Genomic DNA, 21,914 nt, shown 5'->3' with positions numbered 1-21,914 from the left:
CCCCTCCCCCTTTTCTGATGAAGGGTCTAGGCCCGAAACGTCAGCCTCTCTGCTCCTATGATGCTGCTTGGCCTGCTGTGTTCATCCAGCCCTGCACCTTGTTGTCAAGTATTGGACTCCCCACTTTGGCATGGAGTCAGATGCAATATTCAACCCATTTGCACCTCCAGTTTAAAATTCTCCCCCTTGTGTTTAGATCAATTAATAGGTTTGTCCCTCTCTATCACTCCTATCTCATCCAACCCAACAACTTTCCAAAAGCTATGGCTGGGATCTTTGGAAGAAGGCAATTGTTATCGGATTGCCACTCCAGTCAGAAATTCCTCTGACTCGACACTGCACCATAATTCTTCTGGGCTTTTCCAGGTCTGGCTGTTCCAGAAATACGGAGTGCTTTGTCTTTCAGAGAACTCTGAGGGGGACCAGAAGTAGGGGAAACATATGGACCCTCTCCACGTGCTCACCAGCACCATCTGTTTCCCCACCCCACCCCAATATGGCACTAGCTGTTGTGTGGTAAGTATAAATGCCCGGTCTTTGAATGTGAATGAATAGTAAGTGTATGAATGAATGGATGGATGGTGAGCTAAGTACATAGGTTGGCTGTGGGGCAGCCTGCTTTGATTGGATGGGTAGTCAGGTTCCTTGGTTCGAGTTGGGCTGTAGTTAAGCTGGTGAAGTGAGGTCATGGTTAGGGCAGAGTAGTTTGCTGTGGTTGGGGTTTGCAGTTGGGTTACATCTGTGGGAAATGGTAAAGTCAGTGAGGAGGGAGGATGTGTATTTGTTTGAGCCTTGAGAAGTGCAGTTGGGCCAAGGGGTAGTTGGATGCTCAGGGACTAGTTGGATTTGGTCATTAGATTGGTCAGGTGGTGGTGGTTAGTCCTGTTGGGTCAGGTTGCTGAGTCATGAGAGTGGAATGGGACTGTGTTCTGGTCATGTTGACTCTGTTGTTGAGTCGGGCATGGTGAAAGTGTAGTAGGTTCTGGTCAATGGGATAGTCAGGTGGGGCAGGGTCTTGGTTGTGTTGTTGGAGCGGGTGGTGTAGGGGTGTTAATGGTCACGGAGCTGTGTCTGGGATGGGGGAGTTGTCAGGTGATGTGGAGGCAGTCAGGTGGTTGAGGAAGAGTGTTCAGGTTGGGAATGTAATCTTGACATCAGGGGTAATTGGGTGGTCGGGGGTGCGGGGTTGGTGGCCCTTGTTGGTTGAGGTATGAGGAGATTGGGTCCAGAGGTTAGTTTGCTTTGTCTTATGTCAGATTTGTTAATCCTCCTGTCTTTTTTTTTGAGGAGTTAGTTCAGTAAGAGTGTAACTACTTCTGAGGAAGGGTCACCGGACCCGAAACGTTAACTCTGCTTTCTCCTCCACAGATGCTGCCAGACCTGCTGAGCTTTTCCAGCAACTTTGTTTTTGTTGTTGTTGTTGAGAGTGTAATTACAAATTGTTCTTCCTCTGATGAATCAAAGAAAATTAATATTTGACGTGCTTGAATTTCAAAAGATCAGCTTGTAATCTTGGGTCATATCGTAGTTCTCAACTCCTGTTTGCCCCACAATTGGCCAAGCAGCATCATAGGAGCAGGAAGGCTGACGTTTCGGGCCTAGACCCTTCATCAGAAACGTCAGCCTTCCTGCTCCTATGATGCTGCTTGGCCTGCTGTGTTCATCCAGCTCTACACCTTGTTATCTCAGATTTTCCAGCATCTGCAGTTCCTACTATCTCTGCCCCACAATTGTGTTGGCTATGAGGGAAATATGCTGCAGCGCTCTCCAGGGATCCCAATTCGCATCACTGCCATATAATGGCATGGATATGAGTATATAGAGCATGTTCAAAAATAACACCAACATTTGGAAGGTAGTAAACGCTGAGACGTGTAACAACAGGAGTGACACAGACTGATTAAACAAGCAGACACGTGACGGATGCAATCTAAAGCAGTGAAGTGTGAAATGATAAAATTTGATGAGAAGAATGAGAAACTGCAATTTTTTTTTTAAAAAAAATCTAATTTTGAAGAGGATTCAGAGACAGATCTCTGGGTGTGAATATGGAAGCCTCGGTACGCAGCAAAAAAAACCCTTTTTTTTTTTGGGGAAAAAAAAACAAAATTCTTGTCTTTACAGACAGAAGCTTTGGGCGAAGTTTCCGCTCCCAAAGATCTGTGCCTTGAGGTTTAAATATGTCTATTCTCATCGTCAGCATAACATCTTTTCCCACCATTGAACCCCCAATACCTCCGCACATTCAGGTCCCACTGCCCCTAATGTCATGAGCTCTTGGTTAGCCTAATAGACATGTCTGCTATCAGGCTCACCACCATTTTCTCAAGGGTACATGAGGATTGGGTGATAAATTTTGGCCTTGCCATTGACTTTCACATTCCAATGACAAATATAATCAAATGCTTTTGTCCTGAGGCTTTCTGCTCGAAAGGCCACTTGCCAGCAGATCAGATTGTCTTGGTGCAGGGACTCCAGAGAGATTAAAAATTCCGTTGCTCCATAATTTAAATTCTGCACAACATTCGGGGAGCCCACTTCACAATAGCTCTGTCCCACTCCTCCAGTATGCATAAATAATTTACTGCCAGTTAGAAATTCATGCTATGGCGTGGAGGTTTTGCTAAGCTAAAGACTGGGGTTGTTCACCCTGGAGCAGGGAAGCTGATCAAAATCATGAAGGGCTTACGTAGAATACATAAGGGAAAAGGGATCCATTGGGTAACCAGTATTGACTCGAGTCACGTGTAAGCCAGACCAAGCAATGATGACTAGGCAGATTTCTTCCTCACAGGACATTAGTGAACCTGATGTCAATTTAAGACCATTGACAATGGTTACCATTAGGCCAGCTTTTAATCACAGATTTCTATTAAATTTGAATTTTGCAATTTACCATGGTGGAATTTGAATCCATATTCACAGAAGATTAGACTGGGGCTCTGGATGACCAGTCCAGTGACATTGCTGCATCACCATTTCCCCATATGAGCAAACATGTTACGTGCAAATTGGTTGTTATGATCTGCAAAACACTGTCCCAAGTGTTCTGAGCAAGGGTCACTGGACCTGAAACATTAACTCTGATTTTTTTCTTCCCAGATGCTGCCAGACCTGCTAAGCTTTTCCAGCAACTTTGTTTCTGTTCCTGATTTACAGCATCTGCAGTTATTTCGGTTTTTACTATCACAAGTGTGTTGAGTGGATAAAATAGTGCATTTCCTAAAGAAATGGGAGTGAATACTTGAACAATTTTCAGGGCTTCGGGTTGAACTAGGGCTAGGCTGGAATTAATTGATAACTGTTTGAAAGCTGGCAAAATACTTTGTACCGTTCTATTTTGTGCTTTAGTGTTCAACAGTTGCAGTGAGAAGATGGATGTGGTGGGCATTAAACAGGTTTAGATGCAAATGATTTGTGTAGATTTAAGATTAATTGTTTTAACTGGGTAGCGTGAATCCACCTCAGCAAAGAATAATACCAGTTTCAGTACAAAAAGAACAATGCTGTGATGTAACAACGAATATAATATGGGGAAGGGTAGGGGAAGACAGTGATTGCTTTTGTGGGGGAAGGCCAAAGGTTAATGTTGACACATTGACACACCTGTCTGCTGTGGGATGATTCACTGTCCATTCCCAGATCTTTCTATTTTTATTTAGATGAAAATTAGTCTTTTAATTACAAATTCTGATCTTTAGTAATTAATCAAAATTCATCAAAAAAGTGTATCCAAGTAAAAATGGAGTATATAATCTTGATTGCAGTAAAACCATGCAATCTATGGGTGGACTGCAATTTTCTTGAACAAATTAACTGAGATGGGTAACAATGTAATTTTTTTGTATAATGTCAGAATGCTAATTTTCATATAGAATCATTTGTAAAATTGCATTAAAAGATCTCATTACTCAAGACTTTTAATTCCATTTTAAGCATGCAGACTAATTAATATGACTTTATTTTCGAGCAGTAAATTCTTACCTTGATGAAGTAATGACTGCAGCATAACAACTTTATCTTCCAGAATGGAACAACAGTTTACACTGCTAACCCATTCGTCTGTAATTATAAGTAACTGGAATTATGTTGTTTTTCAGGCAGTGCAGAAGACTATTTTTATGCCACACAGGGCGGTAACACAGAAATAGACGGAGTTAATGATGCTGAGGATTTTGAGAAGACATGGAATGCTTTCACATTACTTGGTGAGGTCAAAAGTTTCGGATTTCAAAAGATAAATTTAATTCCATTATGTATTTAGGGGTCTTGCATTCTCTATAACGTTAAAGTGGTGTCACTTTGAAAGTGTGTGTTGAAGGTTGGTACATAACAACTGATCCTGGTATTCTTAGGCTGACAAGAAAATATCTGGTAGAATTTCCACTCACAATTGCTGTCATGGGAGTCCTGTTCATGTCAGACAAGGCTTGCATTGACTCCATAATGGCTACTTAAGTGAGGATTTCTGGTATCCAGGAACCAGACAAATGAGAATAGGACCATCTTCCCTTAACATTCAATTACATTATCTTGTGAAATGCCCCAATCTCAACATCCTGGCATTACTATTGACCAGAAACTGAACCAAACTAGGTGTGTAAATATGTGTGGGTACTAGACCTAGTCAGAGGCTGAGAATTCTGTAGTGAGTAACTCCTCTCCTATCCCAAAGCCTGTTCACAATCATCTAGCTATAAGTCAGGATCGACGGTCAGTCCCATTTGGCCTACTCCTGCTCCTTAGTCAGGTGTTCTTAAGTAAGACAGGAGTGTGATTGAATACTTGTTTCCCTGGATTGGTGCAGCTCCAACAACGCTTGAAGCTTGAACCATCCAGGACGTAGCACACCACTTAATCAGCACGCCATCTACCATCTTCAAAACTGCTCCACAGCGTCAGCAGTGTGTACCATTTAAAAGATGTAACTCACCCCAACAACTCTGACATCATCTTCCAAATTCATGGCATCAGTTGCATGGAAACACCACTGTCTGCAACCTCTCTTCCAAGCCATACATCATCTGGATTTTGAAGGAAGTCACAGTTCATTCATTGTTGCTGGGTCAAAATCTTGGCACTCACTTTCTAACAGCACTGTAGTTGTACTGAGACCAGGACTGCAGCAGCTCAACAGGCAGCTCACCACTACCAACTTCAGTGAAATTAGGAATGGGCAATAAAAATGCTGGCTCAGCCAGTGGCACCCACATCCCATTTTTAAAAAAAAATTAAAAATTAATAACAATTTATTTCCCCCTTCCTCTTCTTATTAAGTTGCTTTTTCTAAGTTATAAGATTTGTCTCTTGTAGTTGCGTTCAAACATCTGTATGCATTTGGAATTGCCTGTGAAAATATCACTTATGAACAAAGTGGCCACCATTTTTGACTTTTGGTTTGACTTTAGTTGTAGCAGAAATGAAATAACACTGTTGTTCCTGATCTTTGTATACATCAGAGTGGAGCTGGCAATGATGCATTTCTTTTCTTCAGGTGTAAAGGATGCACACCAGATGAACATTTACAGAGTAATTGCTTCAATTCTGCACCTGGGAAATGTCGAAATAGTGTCAGAAAGAGATGTCGACACTTGTGGTATTGCTGTAAGTCTCATGTAGAGCATTTACTCTAAATAAAACCCACTCCATAAATTTGGTTCGTGGCTGTGCAACAGACATTAATATTTCACGTGTGTAAATCTAACAGTGAACAGTAAGGCTTTGTGGCATAGTTGTGATCTACTCTCATGAGCAAATGTGCAATGAGACCAAGCTTCACTCATTTATATCCAAAGCCTGAACTTTGACATTTAGTTCAGTGCTTGTAAAAGTTTTTCCCATTGTCGCATTGTTTTGGAGATGTATGCAAAAGGGGAAGAGGGAGTGAATGTGTGGAGTACAATGGTGGGTTCTGTTGACTTTTCTGGGTTTTAAAGTAATGAGCACCTACCTTTACACTGGGATGAAGGTGCTTCGTATGTGGGATGAACTGCCTGAGGAAGTGGTAGATGCTGATACAGTTACAACATTTAAAAAACATTTGGACAGCTACATGAGTAGCAAACATTTAGAGGATATGGGCCAAACACACACAAGTGGGACTAGTTTAATGTGGGGAAACCTGGTCGGAATGGACTGAAGGATCTGTTTCTGTGCTGTATGACTCTCTGACAGGAATCAAGCCCCAAAGGTCATGATCATTACCAAAAATATGCAAGGATATGAAGGGGTCATGTGGCTTTTAACATTCAGTCAGAGCTCTACATCAGCCATTGCTGCCTCTGTGTCTCAAAACCTTTGGCTTGGAACTCAACATGTTGGGAAGCCTTTCATTAGGTTATAGCTTTAAATTGTCTCCTTGCTGTGTGCCTTTTTCTTTTATAATGCAGGGTAAATTTACCAAAATGCAAGTATGCAATGGCTGCCTCAGCCTATTTAAATGCAGCCAGTGGTTGAGAAATATCCAACTATGTGGCTAATTAGTTCTTTTAACCTGAAACCCCCTACTAAGTATGATCATGTTTGATGTTTCAATAGTTTGATGTATAAAGCCTTTGCAACATGGAAATATAACACATTGTTAAATTGCAAGTTGACTCTTCACTGCATGGATATTATGCGATGTTGTGAAAGAGTCTTAAGTTTGTCTGAGTGCAGTGGAAATGCTTATCACTTGCCTTCCCTATCAAGCTTGTTGTTGATACTCCCTGTCTTTGTCCGTGATAACTTGGATTCGGTACAAATAACCAAAAACATCTCTTAAAAATGTCGTGTCATCAGTCACAGCATTATGAAAAGACAAGTTGAAATGAAATTAATTGGTCTTGCTAACTTCCCTGTGGGTTCCTGTCAAGTATCTACCCTTGAAATGAACCTTGTTTTGAACATTATCTCTCAAAGTACATCACCCAGGGGAAAGAAAGTAGCTTTTGAAATGTGAACGATTTAGCTATATGCATATTTGCAGTCGAGACAGCAATTCTGCAGAGCACCTTTACTAGACAAATGGTGACCTCACATCATGGTGCTTGTCTTTGCACCTTTGCCACGCCTGGACAACAAGCCATTTCTAAAGGAACCTATAAAATTCAGCTTAACTGTGATCTGTTTGGTGAATACCTTTTTTTTTCATTTACCACCTCAAGTAGGTATTATTTGTGCAACATTGTTGATAGGGATCTTTTGAGATTGACATAAGTCATTTAATCAGCATTATTTTTCAAACTGCTCTCTTTTTGTTCTTCCACTCCACTCCTTTGTAGATTAAAATTGCACTTTGAGGTGAGTTTGGAATATTAAACAGGCTGTGTCTTTTTGAATAAGAATACATTAGGATGTACATCTCTGAACTGTATAACTGGCCTGAAGGCAAATGATGCTGAATTTCCATTTTGGTTTTAGTTCAAAATTATTTGTGAGAAAATTTGTGATCAAAGATTTAACCTAGGAATAATGGTGCATAGATCTTAATTATTTTTTTAAATCTTTGCATTTGATGAAAACTCTGTACCTTTGTTCCAGCATATAGCTCTCCTCAGTTATTTACAGCGAACTTGATGAATATTTCTTGAAAATTGCCTAACCATAGTGGTAAAATAAATATACAAAAGAATATTTGTACTAAATGTAGCAATGTGTTTGTAAAGAGTTTTAAAAAAAAAACACTGAGGATGACTTGATATGCAAGATACATTTTTGCACACAAAATTATTAGGGAGTAAGAACAGGAAAGAATCACAGAATTGTTACAGCATAGAAAAAGCCCATTCAGCCCATCTGGTCTGCACCAGCTTTCCATCTGAGCATCTAACCCAGTGCCGGTTTCCTGCTTTCTTCCCCACACTCTGCACGTTCATCCTTTTTCAAAATGTAGTTCATAGCCAACGGAAAAATGTTGGAGAGTATGTGTGAGCAGAGTGAATTATGGATTCAGATAATTCCTTGAATGTCTGAGTGAACCATGCAAATATAAACATTTACAGAACAATCCTTTTCATAAATAATGCTCGTCTCTGCACTAGATGCATTCAAAACTAAACTTATTGCTCCAGTTTGACCTTGTATAGTTCAGTATCTGGTTCTATTTCAAACAACAATGCAGTTTTCCTCTACAATTGCCTTGGTCTTGACTGCATTCTGTGCTCTCCATTTGTGGTCTTGCCTGGGGGAGGCAATGGACTCGTGGTAATATCACTAGACTATTAATCCAGAAACTCGGCTAATGTTCTGGGGGACCTGGGTTCGAATGCTGCCACGGCAGATGGTAGAATTAGAATTCAGTAAAAGAAAATCTGGAGTTGAGAATTTGCTGATGACCACAAAATCATTGCTGATTGTCAGGAAAAACCCATCTGGCTCACTAATGTTCTTCAGGGAAGGACATTTGCCATTCTCACCTGGTCTGGCCTACGTGTGACTCCAGAGCTATAGCAATAGGCTTGATTCTCAACTGCCCTCTGAAATGTCAGTCAGTTCAAGGGCAGCTAGGGACAGGCAATAAATGTCAGCAATGCCCATGTCTACAAGTGAATTAAAAAAAACTTGTATGCTTGGCTTTGATATCCCCGTGCTAAATTTGTTCAGTATCCTCAATGAGCATGATCAGATGAAGAAACTTTGAAAAGTACTGAAATGTAGATCTCAAGAATCATAGACCTTTTAAGAACGGGGGGGAGAAAATAACAACTTAGAGAAAATTGGTGTGCTTTTAAACAGTACAATAGCACCTTGTGGTTTTCTACTGACTAGCTAGAGACATTTTAGTGTTTTCCCTTATTGAGCTGCTTACTGAGACTGATTCAATAACTTAGAGTTGCCACTAGAATCAATAGGCAGTGTCATTAAAGGCACAGTTGATACACATATATTGCAGCAATAACCTGTTAACAATTTCACTTCTTGTATCTGTTTGGTGGGGGGAGGTGCATGATAATAGATGTAGGGTGCTGCTTTGTGCAGTGATCTTTGTTTTTTATTTGTGGGACGTGGGCATTGCTGGCTGGCCAGCATTTATTGCTGTCCCTAGTTGCCCTTGAGCTGCCGCCTTAAACTGCTACAGTCCACCTGCTGTGGGTTGACCTACAGTGCCATTAGGGAGGGAATTCCAGGATTTTGATCGTGACAGTGAAGGAACGGCGATATATTTCCAAGTTAGGATGGTCAGTGGCTTTGAGGGGAACTTGGAGGTGGTGGTGTCCCAATTTATTTTTTGCCCTTCTAGATGGAAGTGGTCATGAGTTTGGAAGGTGCTGTCTGAGGAACTTTGGTGAATATCTGCAGCGTGTTTCATGGATGGTATGCACTGCTGCTACTGAGAGCTGGTGGTGGAGGGAGTGGATGCTTGTGGGTGTATTCCAATCAAGCGGGCTGCTTTGTCCTGGATGCTGTCGAGCTTCTTGAGTATCGTTTGGGGCTGCACCTATCCAGGAGAGTGGGGAGTATTCCATCCCATTCCTGACTTCCACCTTTGTAGATGGTGGACAGGCTTTGAGGAGTCAGGAGGTGAGTTACTTGTCACCAGTATTCCTAGCTTCTGACTTGCTCTTGTAGCCACTGTTTTTGCGTGGTGAGTCCAGTTGAGTTTTTGGCTAATGATAACCCCCCAGGATGTTGATGGTGGAGGATTTAGTAATGGTAACACTGTTGAATGCCAAGGGGTGGAGGTTAGATTGGTGATGATCATAGCCTGGCATTTGTGTGGTGCGAATGTCACTTGCCACTTGTCAACCCAAGCCTGGGTATTGTCCAGATCTTGTTGCATGTAAATGTGGATTGCTCCGGTCTCTGAGTATTCATGAATGGTGCTGAACATTGTGCAATTGTCAGCAAACATCCCTGCTTCGGACCTTGTGATGGAGGGAAGGTCGTTGATGAAGCAGCTGAAGATGGTTGGGCCGAGGACACTACCCTAAGCAACACCTGCAGAGATGTCCTGGAGCTGAGATGACTGACCTCCAACAACCACAACCATCTTCCTGTGTGCCAGGTGTAACTTCAACTACTGGAGAGTTTGTCCTCAACACCCATTGATTCCCGTTTTGCTAGGGATCTAGTGACTGTCAAGTAGAATGTCAAATTATTTTTTAGAGCCTGAAATTTGGTGTGACTGTTCCCTCCCAAAAAAACATTTGCTTTTCTTCCCTTCGCTTCTCCTTTCTTATTTATTCACAGGATATGGGCATTGTTTGCAAGGTCAGCATTTCTTGAAATTGATTTCTTTTAATTTCCTTGAAGGAGGTGGGAGGCCATTTTCTTGAATACAATCAAATGGCTTCCTATACCTTATGAATCAGCCATTATTTTCAGACGGTTACTGTTTTCTTTGTTTTTATGGAATGCAAGCATCAAAGCCAAGGACAGTACTTATTACCTTTCCCTAATTGCCCTTGAACTGAGTGACTTTCACAGCCATTTCAGAGGGCAGTTAAGTGTCTGCTACATTGCTGTGGGTCTGTGTTCACATGCAGCCAGTTGTAAGGATGGCAGATTCCCTTCCCGAAAAGGCATTAATAATATAAAGTACAATGAGTGACAACATTCAATGATTGATAGGATGACAAAACTGCAAGACGAGCTTTCAATTTCAGATTTTATTAATCGAATTCAAATTCCATAAGCTACTGCAGTAGGATTTAAAGTTGTGTTCTCCGAGCAATAGACTAGGCCTTTGGAATACAAGTTCAGCAACATTACCACTACACCATTATGTCTCGATATATTTCCAACATCAAGGCTAGACAGGATAAGGATAGCAGATTTCCTGAATGAACCAGTTGGTTTGTGATCACCATTATTGATGAGAGCATTTAATTCAAGGCTTATTTAATTAACTTGACTTTAAATTTCTTATTTGCTGTGGTGGGATTTGTATATTAGTAGATTTAATGTTTAGATCATTAGTTCAAGCCAATTTCAGACCAGTCCAGCAATCTAACTATGCTGCTGATACCCAGTATCTCACTAAGTCGTTGTACCTCATACTGGATTGCAGTAATGCTGCTGTTGGTTTCCTATAAATGACCCTTGCGCACCGAGTCAATTTTTAATAATTTTATTAACCAGCTAAAGTATTTTGATTTGAATCTTATTTAACATTCAAAATCACTCATTTAAAGCAGAGCATCAGCAAACTATGAGCCCTTAAGTGCCAGATGATCATTCATTACCCAAGTTTACATAATGAAGACTTGCCATGGGATAGCGGAGACCTACTGATGGTAATGGAACTATATTTTAACTTATGACTAATGTGGTTTTGCCTTCAGTGGGGGCTAGGATTTTTTAAATCATCCACTGGATGAGCAGATTGCTGACTGGGCCAGCATTTATTACTCATCTCAATTGCCCTTTAGAAAGTGATGGTCAGCTGCCTTCCTGACCACTGCAGTCTGTTTGGTGTAGGCAGATCCGCTGATGAGAAAGATCAAGGAATAAAAATAGAGAAGCGTTCTTTCCTGCAACAGCAGCCCCTGTCCAGTGAAGCCACAACCACCATACTCAACTTAATCAGAGGTTAAGCCTTTATAGATGTTAACAAAATCTCTGCTGAAATCTTACTCGGACTAATTCAATACTGCTAACATAAATTGTAGCATGTTCATTCAGTACAGTCAGGTTCTACGCATGTCTTTATTTGAAAAGATTCTACTTGGATCAGGATTTTAATCAATACCACAAAGTATAATTTGTTGGTGAACCTGTGCCTAGCCTCCTTATTCACAGAGCAATCCAATTTGTATAAGCAGCAGCAAGCATTTTATATATGTTGCACAGGATTTAGCTGTAGCTCAGTTATATCCAGCTTTGGATTGTGGCATTGTACAGGGAAAACCTAATTGCAAGTACTTTACATGAGAATTTTTAAAGCTATTTACATGCTCTCCTTGTGATCAGAAGTAAATTGCTGCTGTATTGATATTCTATATTCAGTATTTATCTAGACTTTTCACACAATTATCTTCAAATGCGACTTTTCTATTTATCAAACAGCTTAGAGAGCTTCTCATTTGAAAATGATGTTGGCGTCACAGGTTTGCTGTTTGACTACAGTTAAATTCAGAGCCAGATTCCCTCTGCTGTGCTCAAGCAAAGGCTCACTGCACCTTTTAGAGGCCTATTTCTGCTCCAGTATGGCATTTCTCCATTTGACACCCCAACAACTCTGTAGCTTCCCTGCACCATTTTGTTAATTACTATTGTGGCTCTTCATCTTTAATGTGGAGAGTGCTGGTCCAATATATTGGCCCTCTGAATGGGCTTGCATCCTCTGGAGATTACCTCCAAGTTGGCCATCTTCTGGAAGATTACATTGGTGGGCGCACCACCAGTTTCTGGGGTTGGGTGGGGTTGTTGCCCATTGTCAGTTGTCAGTTTCAGGGTCCTGACAAAATTCAGTTGAGTTTAACTTGTAAATATAGTTTAAATTGGGGTGCCAGGAACTTGGTTGAAGCTGCTTTGGCTTGTTTCCCACAAATGGAAGTGATAATTTCTAAGATGATTTTTATTATGTGAAATTGATCATGATTTCAGATCACCATTCTGTGACTCTGCTTGGTGTGTGCGTGCGTGTGCGCGCGCAAAGAGTAAACCTGAATGAGGTTCAGCTTTTTTTATACTCCACTATGTTTGAAGAGTTTGTTATCAGGGCTTTCACATTAATGTTAACTACTTGGACAAAATAAAAACTAGTTCAAGAGGGGTGTGCAGCTGCTGTTTGCCCAATTGCACTTTGCAATCCATAAGAGCGGAAGTATCACAAGTTTTATTTCCTTTCCAATTTTCCCCACTCCCCATAAAATTTTGTCACCTTTTTAAGATAAGGATCTCTTGGGATTGGGGTACTTTGTCTAAATAAAATAAAAGCATCGATGGTGAGTAGTTTGGTGGATATCTGTGCATATTGTGGCATCCTGATCTTTTCTGTGTGTGTGTGTGTGTGTGTGTGTGTGTGTATGAGATTAAGAGTAGATTTCACGCCAGTTCTGGGCCCCACACAGTGAGCAGGAAATCAGGCAGGATGCAAAATAGCCAAACAATCCACTACAGAAATCCATTCTATGCATCGGCTGAAATATCCAACTTCAACCTATTGTTCCATTTTATTTTAGTTACCTATAGGTCACACAGACCACAGGCATCACTCTCATTAGAAAGAGGGACAATTGTTTGTACAGTAATTGGCTCGAGGAGCGCCACTCCACTGGGGCTAAATGAGACAGGCCTCCTTAAACTGCCAGACCCGGTACAGTGAATGAACCCATGCCATGATATCATTCAGTATGAAACTAACCAAATAAAGATCTGAGCTTTACTTAGTAACCACCTGATATGCAAACACTATTTTACTGAGTTGAGGGGTTTGGATAAGTTGGATGGATGGAAAGCAATTGTGTTATGTTTCCAATGCATTACTTGTTAATTTATCTGCTTTCAGAGAAACGATGAGCACTTGAACTATTTCTGTGATTTGCTGGGAATAGAGCACGATCAAACGGAGCACTGGCTGTGTCACCGCAAGCTTGTCACGACCTCGGAGACTTATGTCAAAACTATGTCCAAGCAGCATGCCATCAATGCCAGAAATGCCCTGGCCAAGCATATCTACGCCCAACTCTTCAACTGGATTGTGGATCACATCAATAAAGCGCTGTACACAACCAGCAAACAGCACTCGTTCATTGGAGTATTGGATATTTACGGGTACAAAATGGAGTGTGGTTAACACAACATTGAACAACGTATAGCTATAGCTGCATTTTTCAAACTGTGACCCTTAGTACCGTTTGATCAATTGATCTAGTAAGCGACAAATGTGGCAAGACACTTTTTTTTAAGAGAAAAGAAACTGTTGATCACATTATTGATACATATCAAAGTGAGGGACACTAGATTAGGAATGGAATACGTCCCCATTTAGGGTATTCATTCAAACGCTCCAAGGTAAAGGTATAGAATGGTTAGTTGCCGAAGTTGCTTTGCTCTTGGTGTGCTCAGGCCCAGCTTCAGAGAACAACACCTGCTGCACCTGGCCACAATTATCAGTTCTCACAATAGCCGCATGGAATAACACTTTGAATTTGGTTCCAGTTTTCTGCTTCAAGTCTTTTGACCATTAAAACCAGATTGAGATTGTTGAAAGCCCACTTCATGTAGGTTATTTAAACAGAGGAACTTTCATCCCATCAGTTGTAACCATTCACACCTCAAATTCCTGGGACTGAGAGGACTGTCTAGCTATGACATTATGTCAGCATAATTATCTTCCTTCCTGTCATTGTCAAGAGTCAGTTAAATAGTCATACTTGCCAAGTGCTCATTTACAGCAAACAGCATTGAGGACTTGCCTGATTTTGTTTACTAACATATTTATTGTGACATGCTGAGGTACCTAGGGCCGATTGACAGACACTGAGACATATTTGGAGATCTGACTGGTGTCAGTGCATATGATATATGAAACTCTGGGCATTCCTGGTGTGTAGGCTTAATAATAGTGAGTTGGAGCATTGTCTGCCCAAAACATTTGATTTTTGTTAGCTGAAGCAGGCTTGAAGGCAGGAGGTTAAAACCTCGTGTGTCTCAGTATCTTCCTGTGATAACACCCTGAGATTTGGTATTGATTTTGTGGGCAATCAAAGCCTCAACACTAGCTTCAGTGGCTTCTTTTAGCACACCATGTTGGAACTCCAAATTGCAATTTTGAATGATGACTGTTTGTTTATCAAAGTGTTTGCTTTCAGCATGCTAGAGCTATTAACATTGACCTAAACTGTGCTTAAAATGATGGTCACATTGTCCAGCATCTTTGGGCATGAAAGAGATCTCCCATCTATTATGGATTACCACAAATTATTGACCTTTTTATACCATTCTATCATGTGAAAATGGCTTTTCATACCATTAAAGCTGCATAACTTAGATCTGAAGTTAGTGCATTTGCAAACTAATTATAGATGAATTTGCAATGGGAAGTTAAATTTATTAATGAATAACACAGGAACCCTTTTAACAAAGTAATAATTGTTGATGAATACCAGTAAAGCTCTCTGGGACAGAATGTGAACAATTGAAGTCTTCATTCCTATATTTGATGAATTGTTATTGGAGACATTTTTAGAATGTCAATTTTTAAAGTTTTAATTAAAAAACATGCTTTTTCATTTGTCTCTTTTTTTCTTTTTCTTTCTCCCAATCTGATCTTTCTTTCCTCCTCTTCACTTGTGGTGCCTATTTGATGTCGAATTCATCCACTTTATTTATCTTCCTTCTCAGTCCTTCTGTTTATTTCTCATTGGTAAAAAGATAGTATATTGGTCTCATTGTTTTTAAAAGTTGAAGATGCACTCTTGCCTTTGCACTGTTACTTCGAGAAACTTTGTGGGCAAAATATTTTAAAGCTGGGGAGTGCAGGAACAAATCCAATTTGCAGAATGCCCCTCTCCAGCAATTATTGTTCTATTTACACTCTGGTCCTGTCATGTTCCTACTAAAACTTGTCTGATTATTTGTGCAGGAAAATAATGTCTTATTCCCCCTCTGTATTACAGGTTTGAAACATTTGAAATTAATAGTTTTGAACAGTTTTGCATCAATTATGCCAATGAAAAATTGCAGCAGCAATTTAACCTGGTGAGATTGCTGAACTACATTTTACTTGCTTATGCTCAAACCCTTTCTTTCAATTCTAACTGCATCAAGTTTACTTGTATTTGCCTTGACTCTAACATTTCTCTTTAAACTGTTACTGAACAAACATTCTCTTTAAATGGAAATTGCCAGAATAGATAACTGTTGATGTAACCACTTTATGATAACACCGCGTGGAGCTACAGGAACACAGCAGGCCAGGCAGCATCAGAGGAACAGGAAAGTTGACGTTTCGGGTCGGGACCCTTCGTCAGCCCCCATTTCTGAAGAAGGGTTCCGACCCGAAACGTCAACTTTCCTGTTCCTCTGATGCTGCCTGGCCTGCTGTGTTCCTGTAGCTCCACGCGGTGTTATCTCTGACTCCAGCATCGGTAGTTCTTACTATCTCAGAGTGAGTTATAACCACTTTATGATGATTGTTTTCAATGTTTCTCAGCACGTCTTCAAACTGGAACAGGAGGAATATATGAAGGAGCAAATACCATGGACTCTCATTGACTTCTCTGACAACCAGCCATGCATTGATCTTATTGAGGCAAAATTGGGTATTTTAGATCTGCTGGATGAGGAATGCAAGGTAAGGGCATTGTGGGAGACTTTACTGTTGCCGAGTGTAATTTTGTTTTAGTTCAGGAACAATAATAAGGTGAATTAGTTGGGCATGAACTCAGCAACTCACTCCGAGGCCAATTTTAACAATACTATACATGCCAAAATTGCTGGTGTTGCCGTGAGACTCCTGCTTGGCTCAGCACTTTCAAACATCTTTGGATTCCACGAGAAATGTATTTTTGAAATGACACCAAACCTCCTATCTCTCGCACATTACCAATATGTAGGTGATATGTTTGCTATATTTGAATCTGCAGCTGAATATAAGTATTTCCTTTTAAACATAGAAACATAGAAACATAGAAGATTGGAGCAGGAGGAGGCCATTCGGTCCTTTGAGCCTGCTTTGGCTGATCATTCAACTCAATAGCCTAATCCTGCTTTCTCCCCATAATTGTTGATCCCATTTGCCCAAGTGCTGTATCTAGCTGCCTCTTGAATACATTCGATGTTTTGGCGTCAACTACTTCCTGTGGTAATGAATTCCACAGGCTCACCACTCTTTGGGTGAAGAAATGTCTCCTCATCTCCGTCCTGAATCATCTACCCCAAATTGTCAGACTGTGACCCCTGGTTCTGGACATATCCACTATTGGAAACATCCTCCCTGCATCTACCCTGTGCAGTCATGTTAGAATTTTAAGTCTCTACGAGATCCCCCTCATTCGTCTGAACTCTAGCAAAAACAATCCCAACCTAGTCAATCTCTCCTCATACGTCAGTCCCGCCATCCCCGGAATCAGCCTGGTAAACCTTCGCTGCACTCCCTCGAGAGCAAGAGCATCCTTCCTCAGAAAAAGGGACCAAAACTGCGCACGATATTCTAGGTGTGACCTCACCAAGGCCCTGCATAACTGCAACAACACATCCCTGCTCCTGTACTTGAAACCTCTCGCAATGAAGGTCAACATACCATTTGCCTTCCTTACTGCCTGCTGCACCTGCATGCTTACCTTCAGCGACTGGTGCACAAGGACACCCCAGATCCTACTGCACTCTCCCCTCTCCCAATTTACAGCCATTCAGGTAGTAATCTGCCTTCTTGTTTTTGCTTCCAAAGTGAATAACCTCACAATTATCCAAATTATACTGCATCTGCCATTGATTTGCCCACTCACTCAACTTGTCGAGATCATGCTGAAGGATCTGTGCATCCTCATCATAGTTCGCCATCCCACCCAACTTGGTATAATCTGCAAACTTGGAGATGTTACATTCTGTTCCCTCATCCAAATCATTAATATATATTGTGAATAGCTGGGGTCCCAGCACCGATCCCTGTGCCACCCCACTAGTTACTGCCTGCCAATTTGAAAAGGACCCATTAATTCCTACTCTTTGTTTCCTCTCTGCCAACCAGTTTTCTATTCATCTCAGTACACTTCCCCTAATCCCATGTGCTTTAATCTTACACATTAGTCTCTTATGTGGGGCTTTGTCAAACGATTTCTGAAAGTCCAATTATACCACATCGACTGGCTTCCCCTTGTCAACCCTGCTAGTTACATCTTCATAGAAATCCAACAGGTTTGTCAAGCATGATTTCCCCCTCCATAAATCCATGTTGACTCTGTCTGATCCTGCCACTGCTTTGTAAATGGTCTGCTGTAAAATCTTTGACAGTGGATTCGAGAATTTTCCCCACTACTGATGTTAGGCTCACCGGTCTATAATTCTCTCGTTTCACTCTACCTCCCTTTTTGAATATTGGGGTGACATTAGCCATTTTAATGGCTTCCACCTTGCACTCAAATTCACAATCAATTTAAATCCCGCTTCTTAATTTCCTAGTATTGTCTGTGCGAACCCACCTCCACTAGACAGTATATACATTGATTTTCCTACAGTTCCAGGTATGGTAATATTGGCTTTAGTGGCAACTTCACTAATAGGACCCAAACTATTTCATCACCTTGCAAATCCATTGCTGAAATAGGGTGTATCAAAGCCATCCTGCAGGATAATGACTACCCTGATCACTGTATATCGTACAAACCTAAGGATGTCCCTAAAGTGGTCATTCTTTGTCCTGAAAAGTACCCAAAGCCTGAGCAAATAGTAAAGACGTTTCACACTACTAATATGCAATAACCACACAAGTGGTATTCGCTGCTGACAGGATGCTGCTATCACACCAAAAAGACACTCTTCCAGTCCCCTTCCAAGCTGTTTTTGACCATCTCTTTGCACAGTCTCTTTTTTTTTTTTTTTTGCTTAAAGCAGTAGTTTCATCTTTTTCATCCAGTCAAAATAAGGAGATAAAATGATGTTGTCTTCTCACTGGGACCAAGGAAGAGGGAAAAACAGGATTGGTGTTTTTGTGGAAAGATAATTGGCTAAATTATACATGGTGCCATGGTTCCTGCAAAGCCCTCTCCTCAGCTAAGACTCTTGGTGGAGGTCCTAATGGAGGAATGACTTCCAGAGGAAGAATGGCTGATCTGCAATCATTTAGTGCTCTGTTACTGCTTACCAGGCTGGAGGAAGTATTTCAGTCCCTTTTGTACAGAAGCCAACAGCTCTCCTCCATTTCAGGCCAAGAGGTGGTGTGCGGTAAAGGATTGAAAGTAATGGAGTGTTTGGGGACTCGGGTCGGTTAATTTGGATCCCTTCGCCATCCCTCTCCCTCCCCAGCCCACCACCTTCTGAGCTGGTTGCTTGACATGGGCCCTATCTTCCTCCAACTAAATGGCTGTAGCAGTGAGGTGAAGTAATTAGCTTCCCTCTTGGGTTTCCATTGGTAATGGGTCAGCTACTCCTGCTGCTGGTGGAGGCTGGAGCTGGCAGTCTGCCCACTGGAGTTAATGTGCCTTCCACCTTCAAATCCCAGTTAGCAAAAGTGTGTTAAATCTCGCCTGCTCTATCAATAGGCTTTTTTCAATTAGGAATGGAGGGGACCAGCACGTTATCTTAGTTATAACTATCAGACCTACAAATGTACTGAAATAGTTGTGTCTGTTGTTTTACAAATAGTGCCACTACCAAGTACTCTCTTTCCTGTGAAATCTAATTACCTTCTAAGTCAAATTGATTTTGTGCCTCATTCAGATGCCAAAAGGGACAGACCAGAGCTGGGCCCAGAAGCTCTATGACCGCCATTCAAGCAGTCTGCACTTTCAGAAGCCCCGGATGTCCAACATGGCCTTTGTTGTTATACATTTTGCTGATAAGGTAAGTAACTGCGTGGTGATTATTGCACACATTGGGGTTTATATCCGTACACATCCAACAAACTTGTTCACTCTGTTTACATAGCCCTTATTAAAATGGAGGGTTAAAATGAAGAACCTAAAATGAAACCGAGAAACTGAAATCTACATTATTTCTATTTTACTTTCCAATCACAATTTAGATTCTAACAAATTCTTCACTTCAAAACTTAAACTTAATTATTCCAATAAAAACCAAAAGAACTGCGGATGCTGTAAATCAGGAACAAAAACAAAGTTGCTGGAAAAGCTCAGCGGGTCTGGCAGCAGCTGTGGAGGAGAAAACAGAGTTAACATTTCAGGTCTGGTGTTCTGAGGAAGGGTCACCGGACCCGAAACGTTAACTCTGTCAATTTCTTAACTTGGTCGAAGTTCTGTTCACCTATTATATGCTCCCTGATGTACATTGGCAAATTGGAAATCAATGTCTCACTTTCAAAATGCTAATCTGTGCCTTCAAATCCTTCCACAGCCGCCTCTTCCATCTCTGGAATTCCTCTATCCCTACAAGTATGACCTCTCTTTTTTTCCATCATTTCACTATTGGCAGCAAACCTCTGAGGGTCTAAGTTCAGAAATTCTTAGTCTGGGTCTGTCTGCTTGATCCCATTGTATCCCTTCCCTGGGCACCTCCTTACAAGTTGTCATTCTGTTTTTAGCCACCCATCTTAATTTCTTTGGTTCAGAGTCAGTGCTTACCTCCAGAAGATACATCAAAGTTGATGCCTCAGTATAAAAATAGTTTTGGTACTTAAACATGCAAGAATGGGGTTAATTTACATCATAAGGAACTTTAACTAATTCATTTAAGATCCTGAGAATTGAGAATTCCAGATAAAGCCACAAAATATGGAAGTTTTATGAACATTTTCATTCCTAAACCCCAAGGAGAATTGAGGAGAACTCAAAATATTAATCAATATTTACAACTGGCCAGTTAAATAGCACATGGCAACATATGAGCAGTTCTGTTAAGCAGATTGTAGGTTGTTCTTTTACAAATGTTGCTCAGTACCTTTTTTCTCTAAAGGGATTAATTGATGTAGCGTTGATTTTGATAGGAATGGTAGATTGGTGGAGAGGGAATTATTTTCTTAAGGCTCATTAAATTTGAGTTCACGGCTTTTGCTTCTGATGCCACATTCCAGTTTAAAAGTAGCAAAATATTGCAGATTTTGCAAATCTAACATAAAAATTAATAATGTCATCTAATTCATTTTTATAGTGCTGACACTTGGCAAACACCACAGCCTATAATCCTCCAGTCAGGGAAACAACTAGCTACTAGGACCTGCTTTCTATCCTTCAGTTAATTTTAAAATCCAATTTAAACACTGACTCTCCTACTCCTTAAATCTGTTTTCTCAATCAGCCTTTAATATGTTATATTGTCAAACATTTCCTTAGAGTCCAAACAGATCTAATCAGATCTAATCATATCTATTGCAGCCCCTCAATCAACCCTCTTTATGACTGCATCAGGTTCTCTTCATTCCTCCCCCACTCTCCCACACTCCCCTGCCCTCCAATTTGTAAACACATGTTTATTACCTTGCATCTCTTCCTTGACTTATTGTTTTACAATTAACTTTGTTAAACTGAATGTCATTGCTTTGTTATTTCTAAGCTCATTCAAGCTAGCAATCCTGTACCTCTTGCTTTCAAACTGGCAGAAATCTTGCCCTCCCGCATCTCAAGTGGCATTTGTTTCCACACAGTTCATGGGCTTTATTTCCCACTTTCTCTAGCTCTTGTTTGTACTCTTTGCCATGCCCATGCCATTGCCACTGCCCCCGAAGCTTTCCGCTGCTGTCAACATGCCCTTCTGCAACACCAAGATACCATGTCCAACATCTAGTCCGTTTTCATCTCTTAAATTTCGTCCTTTTTTCATCTGTATACATTTCCCTCACTACTTCATTTCTTGCAACCTCCTCTCATTCATTGTAATACAATTCCCCTATTTTTCTCTCCTTCAATGCAATCTATCCTTTTGCTACAACGCTGGTCCAGCCTGAGTTCATAAAGTCAGTTCTTGTGGTGGTTGCACACTGTAGACAAGAATTACTGTAGAAAATCTGCAGGTCTGGCAGCATCTATGAAGAGAAAACAGAGTTAACATTTCAAGTCCAGTGACCCTTCTTCAGTACTGATAGTAGCTAGAAACAGGTGGCACATACGTTGAAGACAGGAGGGGTGGGAAGGAGTGATTGGATAGGTAGAGATGGAGCCCAGAGGGAGAATGATAGCAGGCAAAGGGATGGATGGTACTATGTCAGGGGGGAGAAATGAGCTGGTAATGGGGACCATACATAGGTGAAGTACCAGCTTTTCTTTCTCCCTGGTATACTATCATCCAACCTTTGTCTGCCGAACTGTTGTTCTTGTGCTGTCTTGGCTCCATATCTGCTTATATGCTCACTCTTCTCGCTCTGTGTCTCCTAACCA

General features: G+C 41.0%; 1 protein-coding gene across 2 annotated transcripts in view; it reads left to right on the top strand.

The window, feature by feature from the left end:
* Nucleotides 1-21,914, top strand: part of myo5b (myosin VB) — a 239,750-nt gene that overhangs the window by 110,902 nt on the left and 106,934 nt on the right. For both annotated transcript variants that reach the window (XM_048599568.1, XM_048599561.1), the window contains exons 8-13: nt 4,101-4,208; nt 5,495-5,604; nt 13,433-13,698; nt 15,546-15,627; nt 16,082-16,222; nt 19,306-19,428. In XM_048599568.1, coding sequence (XP_048455525.1) covers nt 4,101-4,208; nt 5,495-5,604; nt 13,433-13,698; nt 15,546-15,627; nt 16,082-16,222; nt 19,306-19,428 — 830 coding nt within the window. The remainder of the gene's footprint in view (nt 1-4,100; nt 4,209-5,494; nt 5,605-13,432; nt 13,699-15,545; nt 15,628-16,081; nt 16,223-19,305; nt 19,429-21,914) is intronic.

The sequence above is a fragment of the Rhincodon typus genome, chromosome 1, assembly GCF_021869965.1.
Source record: "Rhincodon typus isolate 14 chromosome 1, sRhiTyp1.1, whole genome shotgun sequence".
Classification (NCBI taxonomy): domain Eukaryota; kingdom Metazoa; phylum Chordata; class Chondrichthyes; order Orectolobiformes; family Rhincodontidae; genus Rhincodon; species Rhincodon typus.
This window is presented reverse-complemented; position numbering and strand designations above follow the sequence as displayed.